At 53.6% G+C, this 24,026-nt stretch overlaps 10 protein-coding genes across 10 annotated transcripts; 4 read left to right on the forward strand and 6 right to left on the reverse strand.

Moving 5' to 3' along the window:
- Nucleotides 1-228: 228 nt before the first annotated feature.
- Nucleotides 229-2,389, reverse strand: J4E86_008592 (uncharacterized protein; the record flags this gene model as incomplete). Its single annotated transcript, XM_051449103.1, has 2 exons — nt 229-2,293; nt 2,343-2,389. 2 exons carry the CDS (start codon nt 2,387-2,389, stop codon nt 229-231), a joined length of 2,112 nt encoding a protein of 703 aa, XP_051299522.1.
- A 487-nt stretch (nt 2,390-2,876) lies between these two features.
- On the forward strand, nt 2,877-4,770 carry J4E86_008593 (uncharacterized protein; the record flags this gene model as incomplete). Its single annotated transcript, XM_051449104.1, has 4 exons — nt 2,877-2,899; nt 2,952-3,051; nt 3,098-3,465; nt 3,513-4,770. 4 exons carry the CDS (start codon nt 2,877-2,879, stop codon nt 4,768-4,770), a joined length of 1,749 nt encoding a protein of 582 aa, XP_051299523.1.
- A 1,314-nt stretch (nt 4,771-6,084) lies between these two features.
- On the reverse strand, nt 6,085-7,079 carry J4E86_008594 (uncharacterized protein; the record flags this gene model as incomplete). Its single annotated transcript, XM_051449105.1, has 2 exons — nt 6,085-6,527; nt 6,590-7,079. The coding sequence occupies 2 exons, from the start codon at nt 7,077-7,079 to the stop codon at nt 6,085-6,087; spliced, it is 933 nt and encodes a 310-aa protein (XP_051299524.1).
- A 1,077-nt stretch (nt 7,080-8,156) lies between these two features.
- On the forward strand, nt 8,157-10,311 carry J4E86_008595 (uncharacterized protein; the record flags this gene model as incomplete). The annotated part of the gene is made up of 2 exons (XM_051449106.1): nt 8,157-9,942; nt 9,998-10,311. The coding sequence occupies 2 exons, from the start codon at nt 8,157-8,159 to the stop codon at nt 10,309-10,311; spliced, it is 2,100 nt and encodes a 699-aa protein (XP_051299525.1).
- A 234-nt stretch (nt 10,312-10,545) lies between these two features.
- Nucleotides 10,546-12,690, reverse strand: J4E86_008596 (uncharacterized protein; the record flags this gene model as incomplete). Its single annotated transcript, XM_051449107.1, has 1 exon — nt 10,546-12,690. One exon carries the CDS (start codon nt 12,688-12,690, stop codon nt 10,546-10,548), a length of 2,145 nt encoding a protein of 714 aa, XP_051299526.1.
- Nucleotides 12,691-13,228: 538 nt separating this feature from the next.
- Nucleotides 13,229-14,053, reverse strand: TSA1B (Peroxiredoxin TSA1-B; the record flags this gene model as incomplete). Its single annotated transcript, XM_051449108.1, has 3 exons — nt 13,229-13,375; nt 13,438-13,874; nt 13,963-14,053. 3 exons carry the CDS (start codon nt 14,051-14,053, stop codon nt 13,229-13,231), a joined length of 675 nt encoding a protein of 224 aa, XP_051299527.1.
- A 1,022-nt stretch (nt 14,054-15,075) lies between these two features.
- On the reverse strand, nt 15,076-16,919 carry J4E86_008598 (uncharacterized protein; the record flags this gene model as incomplete). Its single annotated transcript, XM_051449109.1, has 3 exons — nt 15,076-15,406; nt 15,456-16,197; nt 16,250-16,919. 3 exons carry the CDS (start codon nt 16,917-16,919, stop codon nt 15,076-15,078), a joined length of 1,743 nt encoding a protein of 580 aa, XP_051299528.1.
- A 433-nt stretch (nt 16,920-17,352) lies between these two features.
- On the forward strand, nt 17,353-18,261 carry J4E86_008599 (uncharacterized protein; the record flags this gene model as incomplete). Its single annotated transcript, XM_051449110.1, has 1 exon — nt 17,353-18,261. One exon carries the CDS (start codon nt 17,353-17,355, stop codon nt 18,259-18,261), a length of 909 nt encoding a protein of 302 aa, XP_051299529.1.
- Nucleotides 18,262-20,582: 2,321 nt separating this feature from the next.
- CHIB1 (Endochitinase B1) lies at nt 20,583-22,042 on the forward strand (the record flags this gene model as incomplete). Its single annotated transcript, XM_051449111.1, has 4 exons — nt 20,583-20,720; nt 20,772-21,338; nt 21,388-21,858; nt 21,935-22,042. 4 exons carry the CDS (start codon nt 20,583-20,585, stop codon nt 22,040-22,042), a joined length of 1,284 nt encoding a protein of 427 aa, XP_051299530.1.
- Nucleotides 22,043-22,564: 522 nt separating this feature from the next.
- On the reverse strand, nt 22,565-23,866 carry J4E86_008601 (uncharacterized protein; the record flags this gene model as incomplete). Its single annotated transcript, XM_051449112.1, has 2 exons — nt 22,565-22,854; nt 22,906-23,866. 2 exons carry the CDS (start codon nt 23,864-23,866, stop codon nt 22,565-22,567), a joined length of 1,251 nt encoding a protein of 416 aa, XP_051299531.1.
- Between the last annotated feature and the right edge of the window lie 160 nt (nt 23,867-24,026).

The following is a 24,026-nucleotide window of genomic DNA, read 5'->3' on the forward strand; positions in this document are numbered from 1 at the left end:
GCGCAACGAAGCTTTCTGTTCAGAGCGGGGCAAATCTAGATGCCGCATTGACTAGGGGAACGTCGCACATCACCAGGACAACACTCGGCACATGTGAAGAGCGGTAGTGTGAAGCTTTCGATATTAAAACTCGTGGAAAGAGTTTGTCGACTACGTAAGAAGGTGGTAGCGCTAACGTCTCGAAACCATTCGATCCGTTAGACAAGTGGTCCGAACACAGAGACGTCACTAGCCCAGACAACTAACTAGAGCTTTTCGCAAATTGCTCGATCCTGCCTCAGACTGTGTTTCTGACACGGATCGCACGGTTGCGATTTCTCGCTGTTGAGCAATGTCCTCTTCTGTAAACCAGTTCCCGTGCAAGCCGTAGGGTATTCTAGCGCCGAGTTGGATCTTGCAAACGACAGTCTGCATGTCCCGTGCATCCAATACCCATAACTCGCTCTCTGCATCTGGCTTGCATTCCCCGTCTTCATCCAACTGGTCCTCGTTGAAGACATAGAACAGCAGGTACCCGTCTTCTTCGACGAATCCCGCTTCATCACCACTTGCACTGTTCGCTGAACGAGGTACAAATCTCGCTTCCTGTCCAAAGTGATTTGGTGGAAGGTGGAATGCTTTGATAGGATCATCGCGGTCGTCTGAAGCAAGTATCTCGTCTATTGTGCGGGTGTCGATGCAGCCGTCCACGGCCTGTGGGGGTGATTTCTGGGCACGATTGAGCAGCGTCTGTACATCAACTCTTACGAGTATGTCGATCTTTGTCGCCTTGCCTAATGCCGCGCCAAACGATTCGTCGGACGTGCTACATCCGTAAATGTACCGTGCGCGTGACATTTCGGTGAAGGGCGAGATGGTGGGGAATTCGAAAGGGATCGCTGCCAAGGCGAACTCATGAGTGATAGTGTTCGATGAGCCGAGCGCGAGTGAGAACCGGTAGTAATACAGCCGACATTGTTCCTCGTCGTCATGTGAGATGGGAACGTTGTGGGGCGCCTTTGATGACTCTGGTTCGTTGTGGACTCCCAGCAAAGGCGACGTTTCATCTGAATGAGACTTCTCGGGATCTTGTACATGCTCTTCGTCATCGTATTTGGCGAAGAAAGACATGGGCCTGCTCGCTTGCTTCTTGCTCGGGTTTGGAGGAGGTTCAATGTTCCCGGCACTGAACACAAGAGATGCGGTAGTCAACCGACAAGCTAGCATGTTAACGGCTGATATATCGCCGGTGCTGTTGTACTCATCCCAAGTGTTGGCCGTGTGAAGAATACAGCAGCCGCTTGTCTCGAACCAACGTACTAATTCCGGGTGTCGCCGGGGAAAGACACCGAACCTGGCTGGTTTCTCAGGTTGGTAAAAGACAATGGGCTTGTTCATCGCCAAGTTTAATGGGGTAAGGGAGAGCGGCAGGTCCAGTATGACGGTATTGTGTCGTGACACACCGAAATCGTGCATAAGCTTCCCGCCAGAGCACCCGGGCACTGGCGCGTTGATTAATCTGCTTCCCTCTGAACCTGATCTCTTTGCAACAGAGCCTTCTGATGGAAGTAGGGAATAGTGAACGTAGGGCGCGACGAAGTTGCAATGGAACAGAACCATCTCGTTCGTGACCTTGTCGACCTTGGGATGACCCGTTGTCCACTCTTTCATCCAGCTCAGTACACCAGTTCCACCAAGAGCTTCAGGCTGTTTCTCGTCGTTCTTGTCCTTGTTGCCGGGTGTAGCCTCGCCTTCGGCACGGTTACCGTCGAACCAGCCGACGGTTTCCAGGCTTGGCAACGCAATGCGCATTGGCGGCCCGCTCTCACATGTCGCCAACGCACGTCCATCGTGGTATAGTATGCTGGTGTTGGCGACGCTGATGCGCTTGATAGCGCGTGCAGAGCCTGAGAGATGGGTCCAGAATACGACCAGTACAGTACGTAGGATGCGCCAGAGGATAAGCAACAAGCTGGAAGCAGGGTTGACAAGGGTCGCGATGCTAGGTAGGATAGGCGTGCGTAGAGTCGGATTCTCAACGGCGGTGCGGTACACGTCGGTGGTGATGAATTGGTTGACGAACTTGACAGCGGGCTTGGTAGGGTCGGCGACAGAGCGACTGAACCAGACTCCAGCGAGCATGCCGTCGCCGTCGAACCAATGCGCTTCACGTCCCAAGTCGGAATTGGTCACGGGATTGCCGCCGTTGCGGACGTACATGCCGCCCAGCAGCTCTGGTGGAATGCGGCCGGTCCATGAGACAGGCGTAGGGGGGCATCTTGTAGAGACAGGCGCGAAGTTGCCAGAGAGATATCTGGAGCGGGTTAGTCAGGCCGTGTAGGGCAATGAGCAGGAAGGCGTACGGGTGTTTAGGCGTCGACTTGCTGCTGTTCGGTCCAGGCGTGGACATTACGGCGGTATTATTAGCTTGGCGGCATTGGAGAACGGTTTGGTTCAGGACAACGGCGCAGGCAATTCATTAGTACAGCGCGTGCAGTCTTCACGTGTCGCCGCGGCCGGTGGGAGGCAGGGCACGGAGGCAGGATCAGGAGCTGGTGACATGGTATGATGCAACAATGGCAGGGCTGCCCGCTTCCACGGGTATCCGGTTGACATGTGCTCCACGGCCTTGGTCGTGATGGCGGCCGGGCAATCGTGATGTCATGTCGAGGCTTGCATTACCGCTAGGCCGCTTGGGGCAGCGCGCATCCTTCACAGCCGCCCGAGCAGCGCCGTCTCAACCATGTTGCAAATATTCTCCATCATGGCCTCTCTTGCGCATTATCTTGTGCCTGACGCCCGCCGCGGCCTAGTCTCTCCCCCTGCCGCATTGGCTCCATGAGTGACGCCGATTGCACATCTCTCCGGCTACTCCCTTCTGCTCCCACGGTGCCATCATGGGCTTCGACTACGCGCTCGTGTACGTGACGCGCCTCCTATGTTACTCCAACATGGCTGACAGTGACGGGTAGTCATCTCAAGTACACGATCCCCCCGGCCGTGTTGCTCACCTGGCTCTACCGCCCTTTCTTTACTAAACTCGACGTGTACAAGGTCGTCTATCTGGTAGTGGTTGGTACGCGCATCCTCGTCAACATACTTCGTGCTAACATATCAGGTTGCCGTTGTCTCGACTATACCATGGGATTCCTACCTTATCCGCACCGGCATCTGGAGCTACCCCGCCCATGTCATTATTGGTCCAAAGCTGCTTGACATTCCGTTGGAAGAGGTCTTCTTCTTTGTCGTCCAGACATACAATACATCAGTCCTGTACCTCCTCCTCAGTAGGCCCACCTTTCAGCCTGTCTATCTAAGTCCGGAACGCGGCGCGTCCAATAGCCGATGGGCATACACGAAACGTACTGGCCAAATCTTCTTTCTGGGTGTCATCGCATGGGGATGGCGTTGCATCCAGGATGACAGCAAGGGTACATATACCGGTCTCATTCTGATATGGGCCGGTCCCTTCCTGCTGATGCTCTGGTAAGCCAATCGCTATTGCAACCCGGATACCTACTAACCGAACCTAGGAGTCTCGCCTATCAGTTCATTCTGGCCCTTCCTCTGACCAACACCGCGATACCCATCATCCTTCCTACGCTCTACCTCTGGATTGTCGACACCCTAGCCCTGCGCAGAGGAACATGGGTAATCAACACAGGTACAAAATATGGTGTGCACTTGTGGGACGGTCTCGAGGTTGAGGAAGCCCTCTTCTTCCTCGTCACCAACTGCCTCATAGTGTTTGGTCAATTAGCATTTGACAATGCCCTTGCAGTGCTGTACACGTTCCCGGCCATGTTTGCGAAGCCCTCCCTGCTTCCATCACCCAAAACGCTGATGGGCGCTCTACTCACTCCATGCTCCAAGTACGATGATGCCCGCCTAATAGGCCTTAGCGAGGCTGTGCAACGTCTCAAGCGTAAAAGCCGTAGTTTCTACCTGGCCTCCGCAACCTTCCCCGGACCTTTACGGGCAGACCTGCTGCTGCTCTACTCCTTCTGCCGCGTTGCTGACGATCTGGTGGATAATGCTTCCTCCGCTGATGAAGCCAAGGCCTGGATAGCGAAATTGCGCAAGTTCCTAAACAATACGTATAGCGATTCTGCATCCAAGTCTACAGTACATGACCAAGTTCGCGAGGACTTTCCTGCTGCTACTCAATCTGCGCTCCTCCAGCTTCCAGCCGTTAAACTCTCGCATCAACCACTGGAGGATCTTCTACGCGGCTTCGAGATGGATCTTGCTTTCGATAAGGGACCCTTGATCAAGACCACGGAGGATTTGCGCTTGTATTCAGAGCGCGTAGCGGGCACTGTAGCTCAGATGTGTATTCAACTCATCTTCAGCTGGTATCCCAGCGCCTTGCCCACCGAAGAACAGCGTGCCATAGTCACTGCTGGAAACAGCATGGGTGTCGCCTTGCAATACGTCAACATTGCACGAGATATACAAGTAGACGCTAAGATAGGTCGTGTTTATCTTCCTTTGGAATGGCTGTCTGAAGTTGGATTGAGTTACGATGAGGTGTTGAAGAAACCGGACCACGCACAGATCGAGACGCTACGTAAGCGTCTTCTTAAGGACGCGTTTTCTTTGTATGAGAAGACCAAGGTCGCAATCGAGCAATTGCCAGTTGAAGCGAGAGGGCCAATTCGGGTCGCGGTCGAGAGCTACATGGAGATTGGGAGAGTGTTGAAACAGGACAATTTTAAGGTCAAGGCCGGTCGCGCTACCGTGCCTAAGCCTAGGAGGATAATGGTCGCTTGGAGAACACTTAATCGTTAATAATACAACTCGAGATGTTGATAACCTGAAAGCTCGGACATAGTTTCGGACATAATCGCGCCTGTCCGCATTTGGCCGCACGTGCAGTAACGCGTTCCCCCGACTTAGCTCTAACCTGAACTATCTCCTCACCATCAACCATACCTGCAAACGAATCGAACAAGTGTGACATGTACCAAAACCGTCTACTAGATCCAGCGGGCGCATCTCTCGCCGCTACTAGCAGGAAGAGGAAGGGTGGGCCGCGAATCGTAAACCGGCCTGCAAAGGGCAATTACAAGAAACTACTATGGTTCAAGCAGCCATGTGAGTGCTCACGCAGGCCCCTGTCTCGGATCTCGATCCAGGTCTGACGTATACAGTTCCCGATAACTACACAGATGAAACGACATTTCTTGATCATCTCCAGCGCAATCCAAGATTACAGCCCTACGAGTTCTGGTCGCTGATGGGTGATGCCACGGTTATCGTGCAGCATCTTGCAACAGTGGTCATCTTTTGTTGCTGTTTTGTGGCTATCATTCACGACAGAGTATCGCCTGTCGCAGTAGTAGGGTGGGCTACTTTATGCACAGTTCTAGCCTGGTTCTTATGGGATCATTGGATGGGACAGGAGTTTGAGACCGTCTCCAATGTGGCATCGACACCCGCTTCAGACTCAGACCAAGCTGCAATGAAACCATCGTCGGCACTTTCAGGACGAACTCAACAGCGCCTGGCGACTGCCAAATCAGCGTTGCTGATTTATGCGGCTTTGCTTGGACTCAGTCCAATTCTCAAGTCACTTACGCGCTCTACGACAAGCGATTCGATATGGGCGCTGAGTACATGGCTCCTCATGATGAACGTTGCCTTTTTCGACTACAGCGCAGGCACAGGCGCACAGTATGAACGACACTAGTCTTTTGGATGTACGTACGGCTAAGTTGTATGACTACAGATTACCAGCGTCGATATCCACCAATTCGGCCATGATGGCGTCGGCTGTTCTCGCATCACGCCTGCCATCCACCACACACGTCTTCTCGTTGACCCTCTTCTCCATCGAGATATACGGTCTATTCCCAATCTTCCGTCGGCAGCTCCGCGCTCGATCTCCGTGGGGTCATCTTGCCCTTACTATCACTCTAGTAACCGGCGCGTGGGGTGGTCTCTTCGTCACCTTGACAGGTGGGGGTCGCAGTACATTCTTGGCAGGTGCAATCGTAGGGGTCATCCTCACTGTGCTGAGCATGGGGGTCTGCAGTTGGTGGCTCATCGGTCTCCAGAAATACAAGAACGAGATTTATGGTCCTTGGGACCCAGCGAGGCCCATCATCCGGCGGCATTGGGATTGAGATCCTTATCCACGGGTTCTGTTCCATAGGAGTGGCGATTCTCGCAGGCAAAGAAGGAACATTCTCCGCTCGGTGGCAAGGATTTTGCTCTGTTCACGTTCTCTGGAGCTTGTATCCCTTGTGCGGCAGCGCTTTCGTGTAGACCCGGCATGGAGGTTACTTCGAGTTGTAATTTGCCGTTTTGTCGCATCCACTTGACGGCGTTGTCGCGGCCGGTTTTGGTGACACACGAGTTCATTCGAGTAAGCAAGTCGTGGGTTCCAACGTCGTCTCCACCAACAAAATGGACTGGTGACCATGGGAGTTTTCGTTCCATTGCCTTGCCTCTGCTCGATCCAGTCACGACAACTCTGTCCAAGTCCTCGAGCCCCGATAACATGCTTCGAAGAAACTTCCAAAGTTCACTCCGGATTACGGCAACTGAAAGTTGAAATGCCACGTCAGTATATGTCTCACATGAAGTTATGATTGAGAGTACTCACTAACTGGCCACGACTCTAGGTTGATTCGCAGGCACCGTAGACCGGTTGCATCAGCGCGCAATGAATTGAAGCCTCCATTCTTTGCTAGCGCAACGTACTGCAGCCACTCACGCGCAAGGTGAGGACGATCCGAGTTCAACTCTCGCAAGTCAATTTCGATGTCCTGGATGCGCGTTCTGTATTCCACAGGAAGCGCATGTAGGAAAGCCCGCATCCCTGTCAGATTTGAGAAGCGGAAGGTGTTCTGCGCGAATAGTGGACGGCGGTCGATCTCGTGGTAGGTTCTACGGCATGTCTGAAGTAGAGCAGCGCCTGGTGTCGTACGAACCGCATTGTCTTCTCGCGTTCTGGAACCGTCGATTCGGGGGTCGATTATGGGGGTGTCCGCAACGAAACACAATCCAAATATGATGTGTTTGATTTCTGCTGGCAATTGGAGGAGTGCAGATTGCGGCTGGAGATTACCAGGAAGCGGAACAACGACAGCCATGATTCTAGTAGAATGCGAAGAACGATTGTAACATCTGAGAATGGTATCACCTCAACTTTAAGTGACAACTAGAACAGCGCGGCTCGTGCTGATGGTCACGGCCTATAAGCTGCTGTCATGGTTTGTTTATCTATGCATCGTGGCGCTCTGCCGATACACCACTTCAGCTCGAGCTGAAATCTTTTCACCAGACGGATAGGCTAAGCATTAAGGTACCAAGCATTCCCTGGTAATGTCCGTAGAATGCTCGATATTTCCATGTCAGGTAGCTGAAGCGGTGAGTTGAGACCCACAGTTCCTGTCTTCGCCGATGGCGACGTTGATATCGGCGCGTTACGGAGCTGGAGCGGCTCAACATAAGTTTCTGACTGAGGGTTTTCGGCGTTTCTAGCGCTCGCTTGACGCTGTGACGCAAGATAAGAATCATGAGTGTGATTCAGTGCGGACGGATGCGTTGGAGTCGGGAAAGCCTCCCTCTCCACTTCCAACGTACGTGCACATCAAGACCACCGACACCTTTTGCACCGTGATGCTACAACAAGAACTCACGGAGCTGCTCCACGATGTGCGCAGGCGCCTACCCAACCTCCGGCGCCAGAGAGAAGGGCGAATTGAGCAGCGGTTTTGGCCCCCAATGCAAACATGAGCGAGGCTGAAAGGAGCGGCAATGGTGTGGCAGCTTCCAGCCATCGCAATTTTCGTGGCGCCGTGCACTGGACCGAACTGTTCAGCGCGTAAACCTCGACCACGAGAATTGACATTAGTCTCATCAATTGAGCAGTGAAAGATCAAGGCCATGTCTTTGCGGCCAGACGACAAGTCAAGGCGCTCGCGGTCCAAATCGCCTGGGCGCGGTCGAGAGGGTGCGCGCTCACGCAGCCGTGACGGGCGCGAGCCTCAGCGACCTCGAGGTGCAGCTGACAGCGGCGCTGCAACCCCGCAGTATGAGATTAGGCAGCCGGGTCAGCAATATGCGACGTGAGTACTGCGCGAAATGCGTCTGCCAGATGTCTGCGACAGACATTGCGGGACTTGAACTGAGAAATGGCGACCAGACCAGCCAGCGAACCCATTACCATGGGGAACTACACCGATCTCCCTCCCCACGAGAGACCAGGGTATACCCAGTCCGCCTCGTTCGCCCATCCTGCCACCACGGCAGCCAACTCGGCGGGCGTCGCGTATGCGCAGCCGGGCAACGTCCAGTATGCGCCGACCGCCCAAGGCTTTGCCTATACCGCAACGTCGGCATCCCACAACGCGCCCACGCGCACCCCGACGGCGACAGCGAAGACCAACGGCGCTTTCCAGTATGCGAGTCCGCCCACGAATATCCAGTATACCGCGAAGCCCGTGGGCAGCAACAACCAGCCGCCAGTCGTGCGGCACAACTCCCAGCCCATAAGCCCTTCCTACCCCCCGACGCCCCAACTCCAGTACACAGCCGTGCCGCAGGCTCCTTCCTCGCAATCGCAGTATGCATCGCAAGCTCCCCCGCCGCAGTCTCAGTATGCATCGCACGCGCCGCCTCCGCAGTCCCCGTACGCATCACAGGCCCCTCCATCGCCATCTCAGTATGCGACCATGCCACAGGCTCCTCAGCCGCCCCCAGCCGACCAGTCGTTCTACCCACCTCCTCCAATGGGCAGTCACTCGCCGCGCCCTGATCATCACCGAGCGGCTTCCTACTCGGGGCCAATGAGCACACACGATGGCCGTAATGTAGTAGAGATGCGTCCACAAGGTCACCTTGGCGCAGGCGACAGGCCGGATGGGCTTCGCATGGATAGGCTGTCCGTCAGCGGGAACAGACCCGATATACAAACTATCATTCCGGGAGGCATGCCTGGGGGATTCCCCTCCGGACTACCGCCGCCGAGTCCTCTGCTAGAAGCGTACCATGGAACGTACCAGTCCATCAGCCCTATGCCTCAGGCGCTGATGCTAGATGACGATCTTGACCATCTGCCTCCTCTCGATACTCTCTCCCCTCGTGAGTCTGGTCATGGCCGCCGCCGCCGTGCTCATTCCACCTCCTCGCGACGAACGCCCAGCCCCTCGAGGTCCTCCCGGCATACCGACAAGTTGGCAATGGCCGCATATGGCCGCGACGAGCGCCTCCCTGAAAAGGAGAAGCGGAAAGCGAGAATATACGATGCCACTGATGACGCTCTAGCCCTTGTCGACGCACTGGCGGCGCGAACGCCAGATGTGGAGACTATATGCGAAATCCTCCCAATCCTCACACACGACCAGATGCTCGAGTTGCGAGCCGAGTACAAGCGACACTGCAAAGTACAAGGCAGGGGTATCAACATCGCCAAACACATCAAGTTGAAGACCAACGGTAATTTTGGCAAAATTGCCTACGTGACGGCCCTAGGCAAATACGAAGGCGAGGGCTACTGGGCAAACTACTGGTACCAGTCCAACTCGGCGAAGAGAGAGCTCCTTATCGAATCGCTAATGGGCCGACAAAACCACGAGATCCGCGAGATCAAAGATTCATTCAAAGACAAGCGCTACAGCGATTCTCTCATCCGCTGCATGGACAAGGAGCTCAAAGCCGACAAGTTCCGTAAAGCTGTGTTGATGGCACTGGAAGCCAATCGGCAGGAAGAAAGCGATGTCTGGCCGGTGGAATATCGCAATCGCGATGTCGATACCCTATACAAAGCCATCCGAGCCAGGGAAGGTGGAGAAAGTGCCATGCTCAGTATTGTCATCATGCGAAGTGACGCACATCTGCGCGAGGTGCTGAGGACATATGAGAGAAAGTACCAAGGCAACTTCGCGAGAGACGCGCTCAAGAAGAGCAACAATTTGGTTGGTGAAGTCATTGCGCACATTCTCAATGGCGTCAGTAAGTGTTTCGCCCATCATTCAACTCTTGGATACGTACTAATTACGCGTCCCAGTCAACCGTCCTGCAAGAGATGCCATGCTCCTCCACCACGCTCTCGTCGACCTCATGGAGCCCGCAAACGACGGCCGCTCTTCCAACAGTCGCCTGTCCTCGCGCGAAGCAACATCCAGCAAGCATGAACGCCAACAACGAGTCGAACTACTCATCTCGCGTCTTGTGAGATTACATTGGGACCGGCAGCATCTTCTTAGAGTCAAAGCAGAATACGAGGAGAAGTATGGCCGTATCGTGGAGGAGGATGTGGAAGAGGCTACCAGGGGAGACTTCCGAGAATTTGCTATTAGTATCTGCCAGACTGCGAGATAGGATATTCGGGCCATGGTCGGTTTGAACAAGTGATACCCGGGTTTATGGGGGCGGAGGGCATCGGTCATGTAGACAGGATGGATAGGGCTGCACTTGAGCTCTCGAGAGTACCGAATTGGAAAATTATACTGAAGTTTGTCGTTGTATCGAGCAGTCCCTACCATGCCAACATGAGGTGTCTGTTTGACCTTGTACCTTCGTTCCCCACTGCCACGTACGACACACTAACCTCTGTCAAGATCGATGCCTATACATCCCATACGTCGAAACCCTCTCACCACCCAATAACCAACTATCCGCCTCAGGCAGCACCATCCCCCTCCCACTATCCATCTGCTGCTGTTGCTGTTGACCTCCCCCTCCCCCTCCGATAAACCCACTCATCCCCCCATCACCACCACCACCGGACCCGCCCCCGCCAGCCCCCTTACCACCAAGACTACCACCAAGCCCGTTTCCCGTCGACGCCGAAGCAGAAGCCGCAGAAGTAGCGGGCAAGGCGTACAGAGACGACGGATTCGCATCCGCCCAACGGAGAATATTCCGACTTAGTGTTATTGGGCTTTCGTCGCCAACGGTGCTCATGTCTTGTGTGAGGTCGGTGTCTGGGTCGTCAAAGGGGAGGGTCGGGAGGGGGTCGGAGAGGTAGGAGGAGGGGTTGAAGGGTTTTAGGGCGGGATTGAGATTATTGACGTTGTTGGTGGTGGTGTTGTTGGAGATCGGACAGTGTGATGGCATGGTTGTGGTTGGTCCGTTGTTGTTGAAGGGGTGAATGTCTTTTCCGAGGAAGGTAATGTCGTTCTGCGAGTGACTTGATTTCGCGTGGTGCGAATGGTCCTGAAGTGGGATGTGGTCTGGTTGTTGCGAAGAATCGTCCTGTTTCTCTTGTTCTTGTGCTTGTTTCGATAGTGTACGTTCCTTCTCTTTTGCTTTGAGTTTGTAACCCGCTTTGGCATACTTGTCTGGATACCGGATTCTGAATCGATCGCGTAGGTCTGTTGGATGCCGAGTCGCAAACCCTAGGTCCTCGTCGTCGCGCATAGAGTGCCATACAGACCCGTACTTTTCAAAGCCCTTGAGCAAGTTGATGTCATCGCGTGCGCTAAAGGCCCGGCGTGGTCGACGGGTGGTTTTTGAGAATGGTTCGCGGATGCCAAGCTCAGCTAGATCCAGCTGCGTAGTAGCCTTATTGCGAGTAGCTCCACGTTGCTGGTTCTCTGTCGGGCTCGGGGAGTTCGAAATGAGGTTGATGTCGGAGTGGCGTTCGGTAATAGGAAGAGAATGCTGGTGAGTGTAGATGGCTTCTGGCAAATCCGGTGGTGTCTCAACCAAGCTGATTTTCTCTTTTGCCTTGGTCTTTGGCTGCCGTGGCTTCAGACCTTCACCAGGGCAGCATACACGAAAGCGGTCTTTCAGATCAACGGCGGTGCGATTGTTGAATGCAAAGTCTTGGTCCTGCAATATCTTTTTCCAGTTGCCTATACCGTACCTGCTGACACCTACAAGGAGATCTTTGGTCTCTTGCTCAGACCACTTGTTTCGCTTCTTTCCACGCTTGGGCTGTAACAGCGCTTCAGAGTCCTTAGAGGCGTTTGCTGTTACATCTGTCTCATGGGCCACATCTATTACACTAGAAGATATAGGCGGAACTGACGCTTGGGAAAATGATGGGGTTTCGGCATGTTGAACAGCTCTGTTGTAGTCCATGACATTCCCTTCGAGAAAGGCATGCTCGTCCACATCCTTGGTTCTGGACTCTTCAAAACGTGCATCATACCCTCTGTCGCCCGCGAAAGCATTCTTTTCCCCAGTGATCGGTGGGAAGAGCCTACCCTCAGGCGGCAGTGGCGGCGGTTGATGCAAGCCCTGTAGCAACGGCGGGATTCTAGGTCGCTTCGCTGTCCGCTTGGGAGGCTGCGGTAACCTCGGTAGTTTGATGACAGCTGGGCTGCATCCTGTGTTGTCGGGCTGAAGAAACTGTTGCTCTTGATCCCATCTTTGCCTCGCGTGATCCGGGCTATCCAGAAGTAAATCAACTAGCCTTCCACTGAAAGGTGTTGTTGATGGGGCAAAGGTGGATGGCACGGGTTGTGCGGCCTCTAGCACATTCGCCTCATCGTTCAATACCTGTGCTATCGGAGCACTAGGCATCGATCGTGTGGCATATAGCCTCTCCTGTCCGTCTCTTCGGTGGTCGTTTGACTGAGCGGTTTCAGGATATGCGTTCGTTAGCATGAGCGCTTTTGGGCGTACGAAGCTGTGATTAATGTGTTGTGATGGTCGTTGCGAGCCAGGTGAGCTCATGTTCGATGGCTCTGTGAAGTACGACATGCTGCTTTGGTTCGAGATGTCCAGTAGCGTATTCAGGCGTGGCTCCATGATTGGAGGCCCTTCTCGTGGGCTATGTCGAAAGAGGTACAGATCCGTGGCGTTCGCGTTGTTTCCGTAGCGCCAAGCGGAAGCTAACGCGCATCCTTCATAATGTCGCGACACGCTTGCGACTGTATTATTTTACAGAAGTTCTGGGGCTTTTTCGTCTTGCTAAACTTATTTGTGAGCTCATGTAGGAATCAGAGCTGCAGATCAAGGGACGAAGATCACAGTCTTTCGAACTAAGTTCACGATACACGCAGTGCCATCAAGTTCAAGGCAGCATTTGATTTAAAGTTTTGAACATTGTATAGAGTGGATTCTATTGGTATGATGGGCGTAGCTGAGCCGAAGACCGCAACCAGAAAACCAACGCGACAGCGGCAGAACAACGCCGATCAATGCAACTAATCACAGATGAAAGACGAGACGCATATGCTAATATCGCAGGATCAAAGCACGCCAAAACATCTGCATTTCAAGCAGTTCCTGGAAGAAGGAAGATCAGCACACTGTATCCGAAACATTGAGGTCTGGCCGGCCATTATCAACGCGCCGAAGAAGCCGTACCATTTGTCTTTGCGGCGACGTCAGACATCTTGGTGTCAGTATGGAGCTTCTCGAGGTATTCCTTGTTGCCTGCGGGGGTCGCTTTGATGGTTTCGTCACCCGGGTTCCAGTTAGCAGGGCAGACCTAGTGAAACTATGTTAGCATATAGCGTACTTGGGAGTGCATGGGAACAGGAAGTATCGTACCTCGCCATATTTGTCGGTGAATTGGAAGGCATCGATCAGGCGAAGGGTCTCGTCGACCGATCTTCCAACAGGAAGGTCGTTGATAGTGATCTGTCGTACGATGCCGTTCGGGTCGATCAAGAACAGACCTCGCAACGCAATCCCCTCCTCTTCGATCAGCACACCGTAGTCTTTTGCAATGCTGTGGTTCTTGTCGCTCAGCAGAGGGATGTTGATTTTGCCCAGGCCTCCTTCCTTCTTGCTTGCGTTTGTCCAAGCAAGCAAGCTATACTCGCTGTCTGTGCTGGAGAAGACGACGCTGGCGCCACGGGCAGCGAAGTCGGATGCGCGTTCACTAAAGGCAAGGATCTCGGTCGGGCAAACGAAAGTCCAGGCCATGGGGACGAAACCGAGGACGAGCCATTGCTTGGTAGATGTGTAGGCTGTTAAGCTGAGGTCTACGAGTTGTCAGTACGTTGCTCTACTGATAGGCAATCGGATGGGTAGAGGAAGGAGAAAGGTGCAAGACGGTCAACAGTCGCATACCTTCAAATGTGCCATCGACGACTGCAGTTCCAGAGAAATGAGGTGCGGGCTTCTGGACCCGCGCCTTAGGTTGGTACGCTGTAAAAGCCATTGCGACTGTTCGTACAATACAGAAGGACGACGCGACAAGATTGGCGATACAGACGGTATCAACACTGTTCGTAGGATTCGAGATAAGACGATTCGCAGGGACTCCTTATCAGTGTTACACGTCGGCGGAATTGGCGTAGGTAAGGGATTGGCTGGGTCCTTGGAAGTCCAACGGCTGCGGTAGACTTTGGGGTTGATGTAAAGTCGGACGTCGATCAAGGTGTCGGACTAGGTAGGTTTATGCTGCAACGGACGGAAAAGGGCGCGACACGTCAGGCGAATAGGAATAGAGGTAAAAGAGTATTCAAGATCAGCAGACAATTTGCGACAGATGTCAAAACGCGATGTCGAGGGCGACTAGCCGCAGGAAGGTAAGCGTGGACGCCTTGTGCACGTTTCCGAGGTATGAGGCTACTCTAGCTGGCACAGCGTGTCTTCGGCGACTTCGGGGGTTTGCGAGATTCTCGGAGAAGGCGCAGGCATCTGATCCCTCAAAGCTTTGCTAGTTCACCCCGGGCCGCAGCCGTTACACATGGCCTGACATATCGCACCAGCTAACATGTCCTTCTATCGGCGTCTTCGGCACGCTGAGTCGAGGCTCGGCCTGCTTACAGAACGGTCCCAGACCATCTGATGACTGACAACTGCGAGCCGCTAAAGTTCTTTCACCCAATAATCTCAAGTCACAACCAACTGTTGCATGCTATTCGTGAGCCAACCCTTGCATAGTTTGATCCTTCTTTGAGCGGTCTGAGACATGTACTGCGGCGCAAACGTACCTGCATGCGCTCCAGACGGCGTGGCTTACACTGGTGCATCAGGCCACCCACTATTGGCCGATCAGCACGCCTGGTCACGGGAGAACGCGCGAGCGCGGCACATACGTGCGCAAGCGGCTTGGAGACGGATTGTTGCCATGTTTCTGGGTCCAAGAGTTTTTGATCAGCAGCCTATAGCCACGCAATGTGCCTTCATCTGAATTCAAGCTTTGCATCTATATCGTACACTTCGTTGGTCATCTACCTATCCAGCGATCCTCCATGCCCTTAGCGGCAACGCCTGTATGCGCATAACGGCGGGTTTGATGTAGCCCCAGAACGTCACTACACCAATCACAATACACAGAATATTCACAATATAGTATCCGTCACTCGTGACGTTGCATACACCCCCGCCTGCCTGGCAGCGATGCTTCTCTGCCTCTAGCGAGCAAGAGAAGGCCTGTGTGATAAGTGGCCCCTTCAAAAGATCTGCCTTGGGAACATCCGTGGGTGGTATGCAGGTTGCCGAAGTGAACATATCGACGGCTTTGAGGACAAAGTAGCGTGGGAATGTACCGCCGAGGTTGGAGACGCTATACTGTTGTTAGTAATACGTAGATAGGGCAGGGGAATGGAACTTACGTAGCGAGCAGCGTCATGTAGGTACCACCGATGAGCGGATCAGAGATCTTTGCGTGGAACGCGCTGACTGCGACGAACATGACCGTATTCATAAAGGTTGACAGCACATGCTCAGCAATGACCAGCATCAGGAAACCAGACGATGCTCCTCCAGCCGGGAAGATGGACACGACAAACTGCGCGAACCCAGCAGCCACCAGGCGGCCGATGAAGGACCAACACCAGATGTGCATCGGCGGGTAGGTCTGGCACCATTTTCCGATGTAGTAGCCTAGGAAGACCTCGACGGGAAAGTCTACAAGAATAACGAGAGACAGCTGCTCCTGTTTGAGGCCTTTGTCTAGGAGCTTCAGACTTGTGACAGCATCGTTGGCTTGAAACCCGATCTTGGCGATGAGGTGGATGATGATGAAGCTTTGAATGTTCTTCAACTTCAAGATGCCCCACATGGTGCGGTAAACCTCGCTGATGCCATCGCCGTTCTTATCGCGGTCTTCGCGTTTCATGACTGCCAGTCCAAGAGTGACTATCAGGTATGCCCACCCCCAGAAGCTCAAGTAGCCATCAAGCTCCATGATGCCGGTGTCTGCAGGAGTGCTGCGGAACCACTTGTTCGCAAAGTCTTTGGAATTGAAGGCCAGGAAGACGGTGTAGGAAAGGAACTGGCCTGCGGTCAGGCCGACGGTTTGCGCAGTCGATGCGTATGCGAGGTTCTCCTTGGAGAGAAGGGTCAGCGCCCAGCCTGTTCGCAATTAGCTTTGTGCATGTCAGGTTTGGAAGTTACACAGTCTTACCATCCACAGCGATGTCCTGAGTGGCGCAAAGGAATACGAGCGCAAACCACCACCATGTGAAAGTCCAAACCCCGCTGTCAGTCTCGCCCGCCTCCTTCATCATGCGGTTGATGTTCTTGCCCAACCAGATCATGGAGAAGCCAGAAATGGTCTGGATGGGTAAGATCCAACTCTTCCGGCGTCCGACTTTTGGTGACCACACCGCGTCCACGATGGGACTCCAAAGAAGTTTTAGCGAGTACGGGTAGGCTGCGAGCGAGAAGACACCAATGGCAGCGTAGGACACGTTGTGTTTAAGCAGGAATGGCACAGAGCCGTGTGCCAGGCCCATGGGTATGCCCTGGAGGAAGTACAGCAGCACGAGGAGGAGGAAGTTGCTCTGGTCCTTCTTGGACAGCTCGAAGAAGCCTTTGGACGTTCCTTCATCTTCTTGGCCCAGCTTGGGCACATCGTCATCGAGCGAAAAGTTGGAGTTGCCCATGAGGGATGCAGCCTGGCTCGATGGCGAATTGCTGTCAAAGGACGAATGTTTGCGCCGATGTTCCAACATGGCGCTGTTCATGGCCGTGGAATTTGCATTTCCGTTCTTCTTCTCCTGCAGTGAGTCGGTGGAGCTCTGCTCACGTAGTACAGAGCCGCGGTTCTTGGATCGCGAGGCGCGTTTGCTCATTTGGGTGCGTCGGTGGCGTGCGTCCGATGAGGAGGGGTTTTGGTGGTGGAGTTGGACAAGTGGGTAGGTAATAGGAGTCGCGCGGGTGATAGGTGGCTGAAGTCCGGGACTGAGATTGGCGAAGCGTAGGAAAGAAGACGCAAACTCTGGGTTGCGACGGATGTTTAGAGAGCGACTAGTGAATGACAAGAAACGTGTTAGCAGCCGGGTAACAGTATGCAGTAACGATGCCCACCGGCTTTGAATTACTGGGCGGATACGGAACCGTGTCCTCTAGTCTCGAGCTCGAGGGCGGAGCACTAGGCGAGTCGCGGGCTTCCATCCCACCTCCGGCCACCCCTGCTCAACGCTTAGTCACGTGTTAGCGCGTTGTCTGCTCCACGCGATTCAACCTGGACACCGATGCGCCTCTGCGACGATACACTGCTCCACCATGGAGACTACCGAACAGCTCGACGAGGACATTAGCCATCTTCATACCCGACTAGCGACGCTCCATGCCCACCGTGCGAACCTATCCTCCGTCCTGCTGTCGCAACCCCACCTCGCAGCGCGCCTCCAAAGCACCAACACAAACAACAAACCCGCGAATGATGCCAATGATGTCATCACACGGCAGTCAAAACGCAACCTCGAGAACATCTACCGCGCCTGCGCCGGCGTGACTGCATACAAAGTCAAAGACCCCGATCCGCATGCGCTGAACGACGGCAACATCCTTGGCGTCAGCATAGACGTAGCACTGGGAGGCAGGTTCGTCGAGACGTACCATGTCTTGCTCAGCGTCAAGCAAAAACATGACAAGAGAATCATGAAGATACACAAGCACACCATTCCACCATGTATACCTCTGCAGCACCTGTCGGACAAGTGGCTACCTGCGAGCGGCAAAGACGAAGAGAACGATCCAGAGCAAGACCTCGTGCGATTCGGAAGACTGCTGAGGAAGGAACTCGTGAGCTGGCACCTGCGCGCCAACGCGGTGGAAGAACTACGGAAGGATGCTGGCCTGGCACAACCGAAAGAGAATAGCGAGAACGACGGTTTCGCATCCACTGGAAAGATTTTAAACGCTTTTGTAAGCGAAGACGAGGCCAGTTCAGATATCGAGCAAGACGATGCCGAATTCGGGAGCGCCCGCATATTGGACATCGAAGCGGATGCGGCGATTAGGCAGGTTACCATTCTCTGGTCCGACAGACGGACAGCAGTCATGACCGTTACCAAAGATGGCAGGGTCGAGAGAGCTGTGTGTAGAACAAGAGATGGGGCGAGAGATGCCGTCTTGAGCAGAAAGGCCGTGGGGCCTCTAAATGGCTTGGTCCGGAGACTACGGGCATGAACAAGAGAGGTTCTCACCAGATCCACGGTCCCTACGAAGGTCTGGTGGTCTCCGATATGCTAAGCATGGCGTTTATTGTTGTTATGATACCCTTTGATAGCAAGTCGTTCATCTTCATCGTCTGCATCAGCCCTTTCCATCTTAAGAACGGCATACGTGCGGCGCATGTTTACCTCTGAATGCGTGAGCCCGCAACCTGATGCTGTCCTCATCACTATGCTCTGGGTCTTGGGCTTTCATGTGTGCAAATGGTTGGCGTTTCATTGACCTGGTTCTGTCGGCTGTCATCTTGGAGTGGTGTGAAGATACTACAGTGCAGTGGGAGGCTGAACGTGCACTGGCCACGCCACTTGAACGACTGGTCACACGAGCCATCTTTCCGCCTTTTGAACGACCACGCTTCTTTCTCATCAACTATCACCATCTCTACACACTCCACGCTCCAACTCACGCTCTCTATTCGCCGTCACTACATACTCATGTGCGTCGGGCACTCAGCCCTGCCATCCGTGGGGGATCGGATCGGCGGGCAGCGGCCTGGCCATCCTGCTTCCGAGGTTACAGTCGCAACCATGATGCATCGCGACGTGCGTACTGACCCCGGCAGCTCTAACTCGTTATCAAGACCTGGGCCGTACTATCGCTATAGCGCTTCTTTGATCTGCAACAACCCCAGCAAAGCACCGCGTGTCTGTAATCACAAGTGCACGAACGTGGGTAAATCCTTCTGATTGCACGCGAAAATGTGTCGAGAAAGGGCTTGTTCGGAGCGCTTGACGCCTATCTCTTCGCAGATTGGCAATTACAAGGTCGCTGCATCCAGGCCGGGTTTCCTTCTGTATCTGCTCATACCTCGCGTATGCACCGCGGCTTAATGCGGCCACCCGTCCGTCCCGCATGCCATCCTTCCCGTCAAGCACCCTTTCCTCGTGCGGCTTCAGTCCCCACTCCGTCTCTACGATACGCTGCGGTTAACTCACCATCTATTTCCACCTGGCGCTATTGCACTTCACAGTATCTTTGCTCGGCCTAAGCGACTACAATGTCCGACGGCTTGACACACGCACGCGCACGCAAGAAGTGGAGACATAACATCACCCACGGAATACTCAAGTTGAGTTGATCACAGTCTTCTACAGCCTGAAGATCGAGTCCTCCGTCCACACTGTCTGTAGTGCAGACACCTAATTTCCCGTCCAGGCTCAGGTGGTATCTACCGCATGCACCCTACTCGAGTACATCATCATATCTCCTGCGCTCGCTTTCCACCCGGCACTGGAAATATGTATTCATGTGCCAATGCATGGTTTCACCCGTGGGCTGCCCCGAGAAACTATGCCGTCTTAAATGAGGCGCGTAGCAAGCGGTATGGGGTCGCAAAGCAACCTGATGCTATGTTGTATTTTGACGTTACACATCCATGACACGCCGGGACTGTCCAACGAGCAGTACAGGAGTTTCACACTACACACTCCCAGGAAGCGCTATCGCAACAAGACCCTTGACATCTCTTACCACCCGAGGAACTTCCAAATGTCCTTTCTAAGCGACTAACGAGCTGTAGTTCTGTTCCACATTATCCACTGGATGAGGATGGAAAAGTATCGCCAATCAGTACTGGGACTTTCGTTGGAGTCATACGTTCTATGCCCGATGGAGATACGAAGCGTATTCCTGTACCGAGCGTCCGAGTTCACCTATCGCTCTTGTCTACGACTCGACTAGTCAGAGCTTCAAGCAGTTCGCCCTAGGGGCCTTTAACCGTCGTTCCCAGATCGTAGCCGTCTGTACCTGGTCGATCAAAGGCACACTCCATAAGTCTTCTGGATCTGGGGACTGACGCATCTTGTCAAATATGTATGCGCAAACAGCCTTATTGCCCATGCCGCGCTTGCATCATGGTAGGCGCGCGTGGATGAAGATGTGTACCCTTGAGTCCTAGTCTTTACTAGGTTTCAGGCCCTCCTTCTCTCTCCCGCTGTCACATTCCTTTCAGAGAGCTTCTGTAGCATTCGCTAACTGTTCCTCCCCTACTCCTTGGTTGTTGCGTGGTCGAGTGACCCTCCTTTACGCTCTTTGACGCACACCTTCAGTCAACGCTCCTTCGACATAGTTGATATCCAGTCATTCTTTTGAATATAAAAACGCATGCTCTGGCCGTCTATTCACACCGCCAATCCTCCTTTTCCTCAGTTTCTATACACACTTGAGCTTTCGGCACTCAACCGAAGCCGCGTTCGTACCTGCACTAGCCCGCGCCACAGCCACGTAGCACAACATAGCGCGCCACTAGCGACATCATAAGGATGCGCGCCGCCAACATGCTCGCGGGAGTAACATCATTACTCTCCATCTCCACCTTTGTACAAGCCAACGCGATCCCGCGTGGTACCAACGACACCATGACTACTAGTTCAAGTGCATCAGGCTACAAGAACGTTGCTTACTTTGTCAATTGGGTTAGTCGGCTGGCTCAAATGCGGAAGATCTACATCTGACATCGCTTGCAGGCTATTTATGGTCGCAACTTCAATCCTCAAGACCTTCCTGCACAAGAGCTCACTCATGTTCTCTATGCCTTTGCCGATGTTCGGGATACCGGCGAAGTCTTTTTGACAGATGCTTGGTCTGACGTTGACAAGCATTATGCGACTGACTCGTGGAACGATGTGGGTACCAACATGTATGGATGCGCCAAGCAGTTGTATCTTCAAAAGAAGAGCAACCCCAAGTTGAAGGTACTCCTATCGATCGGTGGCTGGACCTACTCTGCCCACTTCGCTCAGCCTGCGTCCACCCCCGAAGGTCGGGCCAAATTCGCGAGCAGCGCCATTCAGATCTTACAGGATGTTGGTTTCGATGGCCTCGACATCGATTGGGAATATCCTACCAATGATGCGCAGGCAGAAGACATGGTCCTACTTCTACAGGAGACTCGTCGCGCTCTTACCGAATACTCTAAAAACCATGCGCCTGACCAGAAATTACTACTCACCGTTGCTTCACCCGCAGGCCCCATCAACTACAACAAGATGAAGCTCAAGGCAATGGATCAGTACCTTGACTTCTGGAATTTGGTCAGTACTTTTGAATCATTCAGTCACACTGACTGCTAACACAAAGTAGATGGCCTACGACTACGCCGGATCCTGGGACACCAACGCCGGCCACCAGGCCAACGTGAACCCCTCCTCTTCCAATCCCACCAGTACCCCCTTTAGTACGAAGAAGGCAGTTGACGACTACATCGCCGCGGGTATTAACCCTAACAACATCGTCCTGGGCATGCCCCTCTACGGCCGCTCTTTCGAAAACACCGATGGGCCTGGGAAGCCCTTCTCAGGCATCGGACCCGGTACCTGGGAGAATGGCGTATTCGACTACAGCAAGCTCCCTGTTGCTGGTTGTCAAGAAAACTACGACGACAGCGTTGTTGCTAGCTGGTGCTACGACCCAGCCAAAAGGTTCATGGTTAGCTACGACACACCTCAAGTCATCGCCAAGAAGACCGCGTATATCCGAGAGAGAGGACTGGGGGGTGGTATGTGGTGGGAGAGTTCGAGTGATAAGAAAGGTGACCAGAGTTTGATCTCCACGGTAAGTAGATTCGATTTCAGGCTTTTTGTCTCGGTGTGTCCTTGTGAAAAAGATAACGGCTGACATGTCGATACAGTTTGTCAAGAACATTGGCGGGATCGGTGCCCTGGATCAAACCAAGAACCTGCTCAGCTACCCGGTGAGCAAGTATGAGAATCTGCGCGCTGGCATGCCGAATAACTAGGTGGACACCTGCGTTGTCTAGTCGATCTTGAGGTCGGATGGGCGTCTGCGCGTTGTCGGAGGACTGCCAGGCGCTAGGAGATGTATTAGTGGGAACTGTATTTGTTTTTCTCGGAACTAGTTGCACTTTCAGGCTGGGGTACACGCAGGGATCCTTTCTGTACATATGACAGTCGTTAACTTTTTCTTCCGCGCGATGTTTCGCCAAACGGCGTCTGGGAGGTTGGAGAGGTGTGGGTTGTTACACAAGAGACCTTTTGTAATGGTCTATACATGTATACGCGTATGAAATCTTCCTTACTTGCCGATCTTTTGTAGTGTTGATCATAAGAAGCGCAAAGACGCGTTGTTTCTCGACGCTTGTTGAGGCGTCGCGTGAATTAAATGCTGTCAAACAGTTTAAGTGATCAGAAGAGGTGTTGTACATTGGACAGCCTGGTTGAAGCAGACTTCTACTCAGGATCGAGTTGAGGTAATCCCGAAGTCGCATGGAAGCGATGACTGTTTTCCAGAATCTAAATATTTACAACGTCTTGCTAGTCTCTTCTGCCACACTGAGATCTGCGACTTCGCTCTTTCCTGCATTGCCCATCCTCCGCTTCTTCAGTACGTTCTCGATAAAGGCCTCACCGGCTTTGTAACTTGAGCGTACGAGTGGGCCGGAGGCGCAGTATAGGAAACCCATGTCGAGGGCGCGCTGGCGCCAGAGTTCGAATTTGTCGGGTGTGACGTAGTCGTGGACGGCCATGTGGCGCTTGGTGGGTCGCATGTATTGGCCAAAGGTTACGACGTCGACGTTGTTTGCGCGGAGTTCTGTGTACACGTTAGTTTAGTCTCATGGTACATCAGGTTGTATAAACGCACCCCTCAACGCATGCCAGAGGTCCTCATCCGTCTCGCCCAAGCCCAGCATCATGCTGGTCTTGGTGATGAGCTCAGGGCGTGCCTCCTTGGCTGACCTCAGCACATCCAGACTCTGCCTGAACTTGGCTCTCCTGTCGCGGACAAATGGTGTGAGGCGCTCTGTTGTTTCGATGTTGTGCGCAAAGACATCGACACCACTCCGCGCGACTACCTTGGCCATCTCGAGATTGCCTCCGTAGTCTCCACCCAGCAATTCAACAAGCTGCGTCGGGTTCTTTTGCTTGATCTTCATAATGGTTTCGGCAATGTGATGCGCTCCGGAATCCACGAGATCATCGCGATCAACCACGGTGATGACGACGTAGCCCAGCCCCCACCTCCGCAGCGCTTCAGCGGTGTTCTCTGGTTCGTGGGGATCCAGTGGTGGAGGTGCTTTGGACGTCTTTACGGCGCAGAATCGACAGCCTCGTGTACATGTGTCTCCCATGAGCATTATGGTCGCCGTTGCCGCACTCTTGGAACTTCCGCCCCAGCAGTCTGAGATATTGGGACATCTTGCTTCCTCACAAACCGTGGCTAGATTCAGCCCGCGCAAGTCTTTCTTGATCTGCTTGTAGTTTTGGTTTGCGTTTGAGGGTATCGGCGTCCTCAGCCACTCTGGAAGTCGTGTGATGGTCTTCTTGCGGCCTTCCGGGCCCACCTGCACCGTCTTGATCTCATATGCTTCGGCCGGGGAGAGGGGTGCCTCGGGGTTGACGAAATCGCCAAACGATGGACCGGCATTCAGTGTATCGCTGAAGGACGTCGGTGGTCGTGACCGCTTTGTGGGGGCTTCTGGTACTGCGGTTTGCGGCGTGTCGGAGGTCGTGGCAAAAGTTCTAAGCGGCGTCCTTGAGCGAGGGACAGCTTTTAATGTGGACGAGGAGAAGAGACATCGCGATCGTGGGATTGAGGCTGCCATGGTCGTATGTGTAAGCGTACAAAAAGAGAAAAGGATAGTGAGTGAATGGAGGTGTTGGGTATATCTTGCGCGGCAGAGCCTTGAATACCCGCACCGCATTGAGTTGCGCATTCCGAGCGCCAAGCCCTGGAACATGCAAGAGCAGCCCACACGCCGACAT

Source organism: Alternaria arbusti, assembly GCF_024043155.1.
Source record: "Alternaria arbusti strain BMP 1465 chromosome Unknown scaffold_14, whole genome shotgun sequence".
NCBI lineage: Eukaryota > Fungi > Ascomycota > Dothideomycetes > Pleosporales > Pleosporaceae > Alternaria > Alternaria arbusti.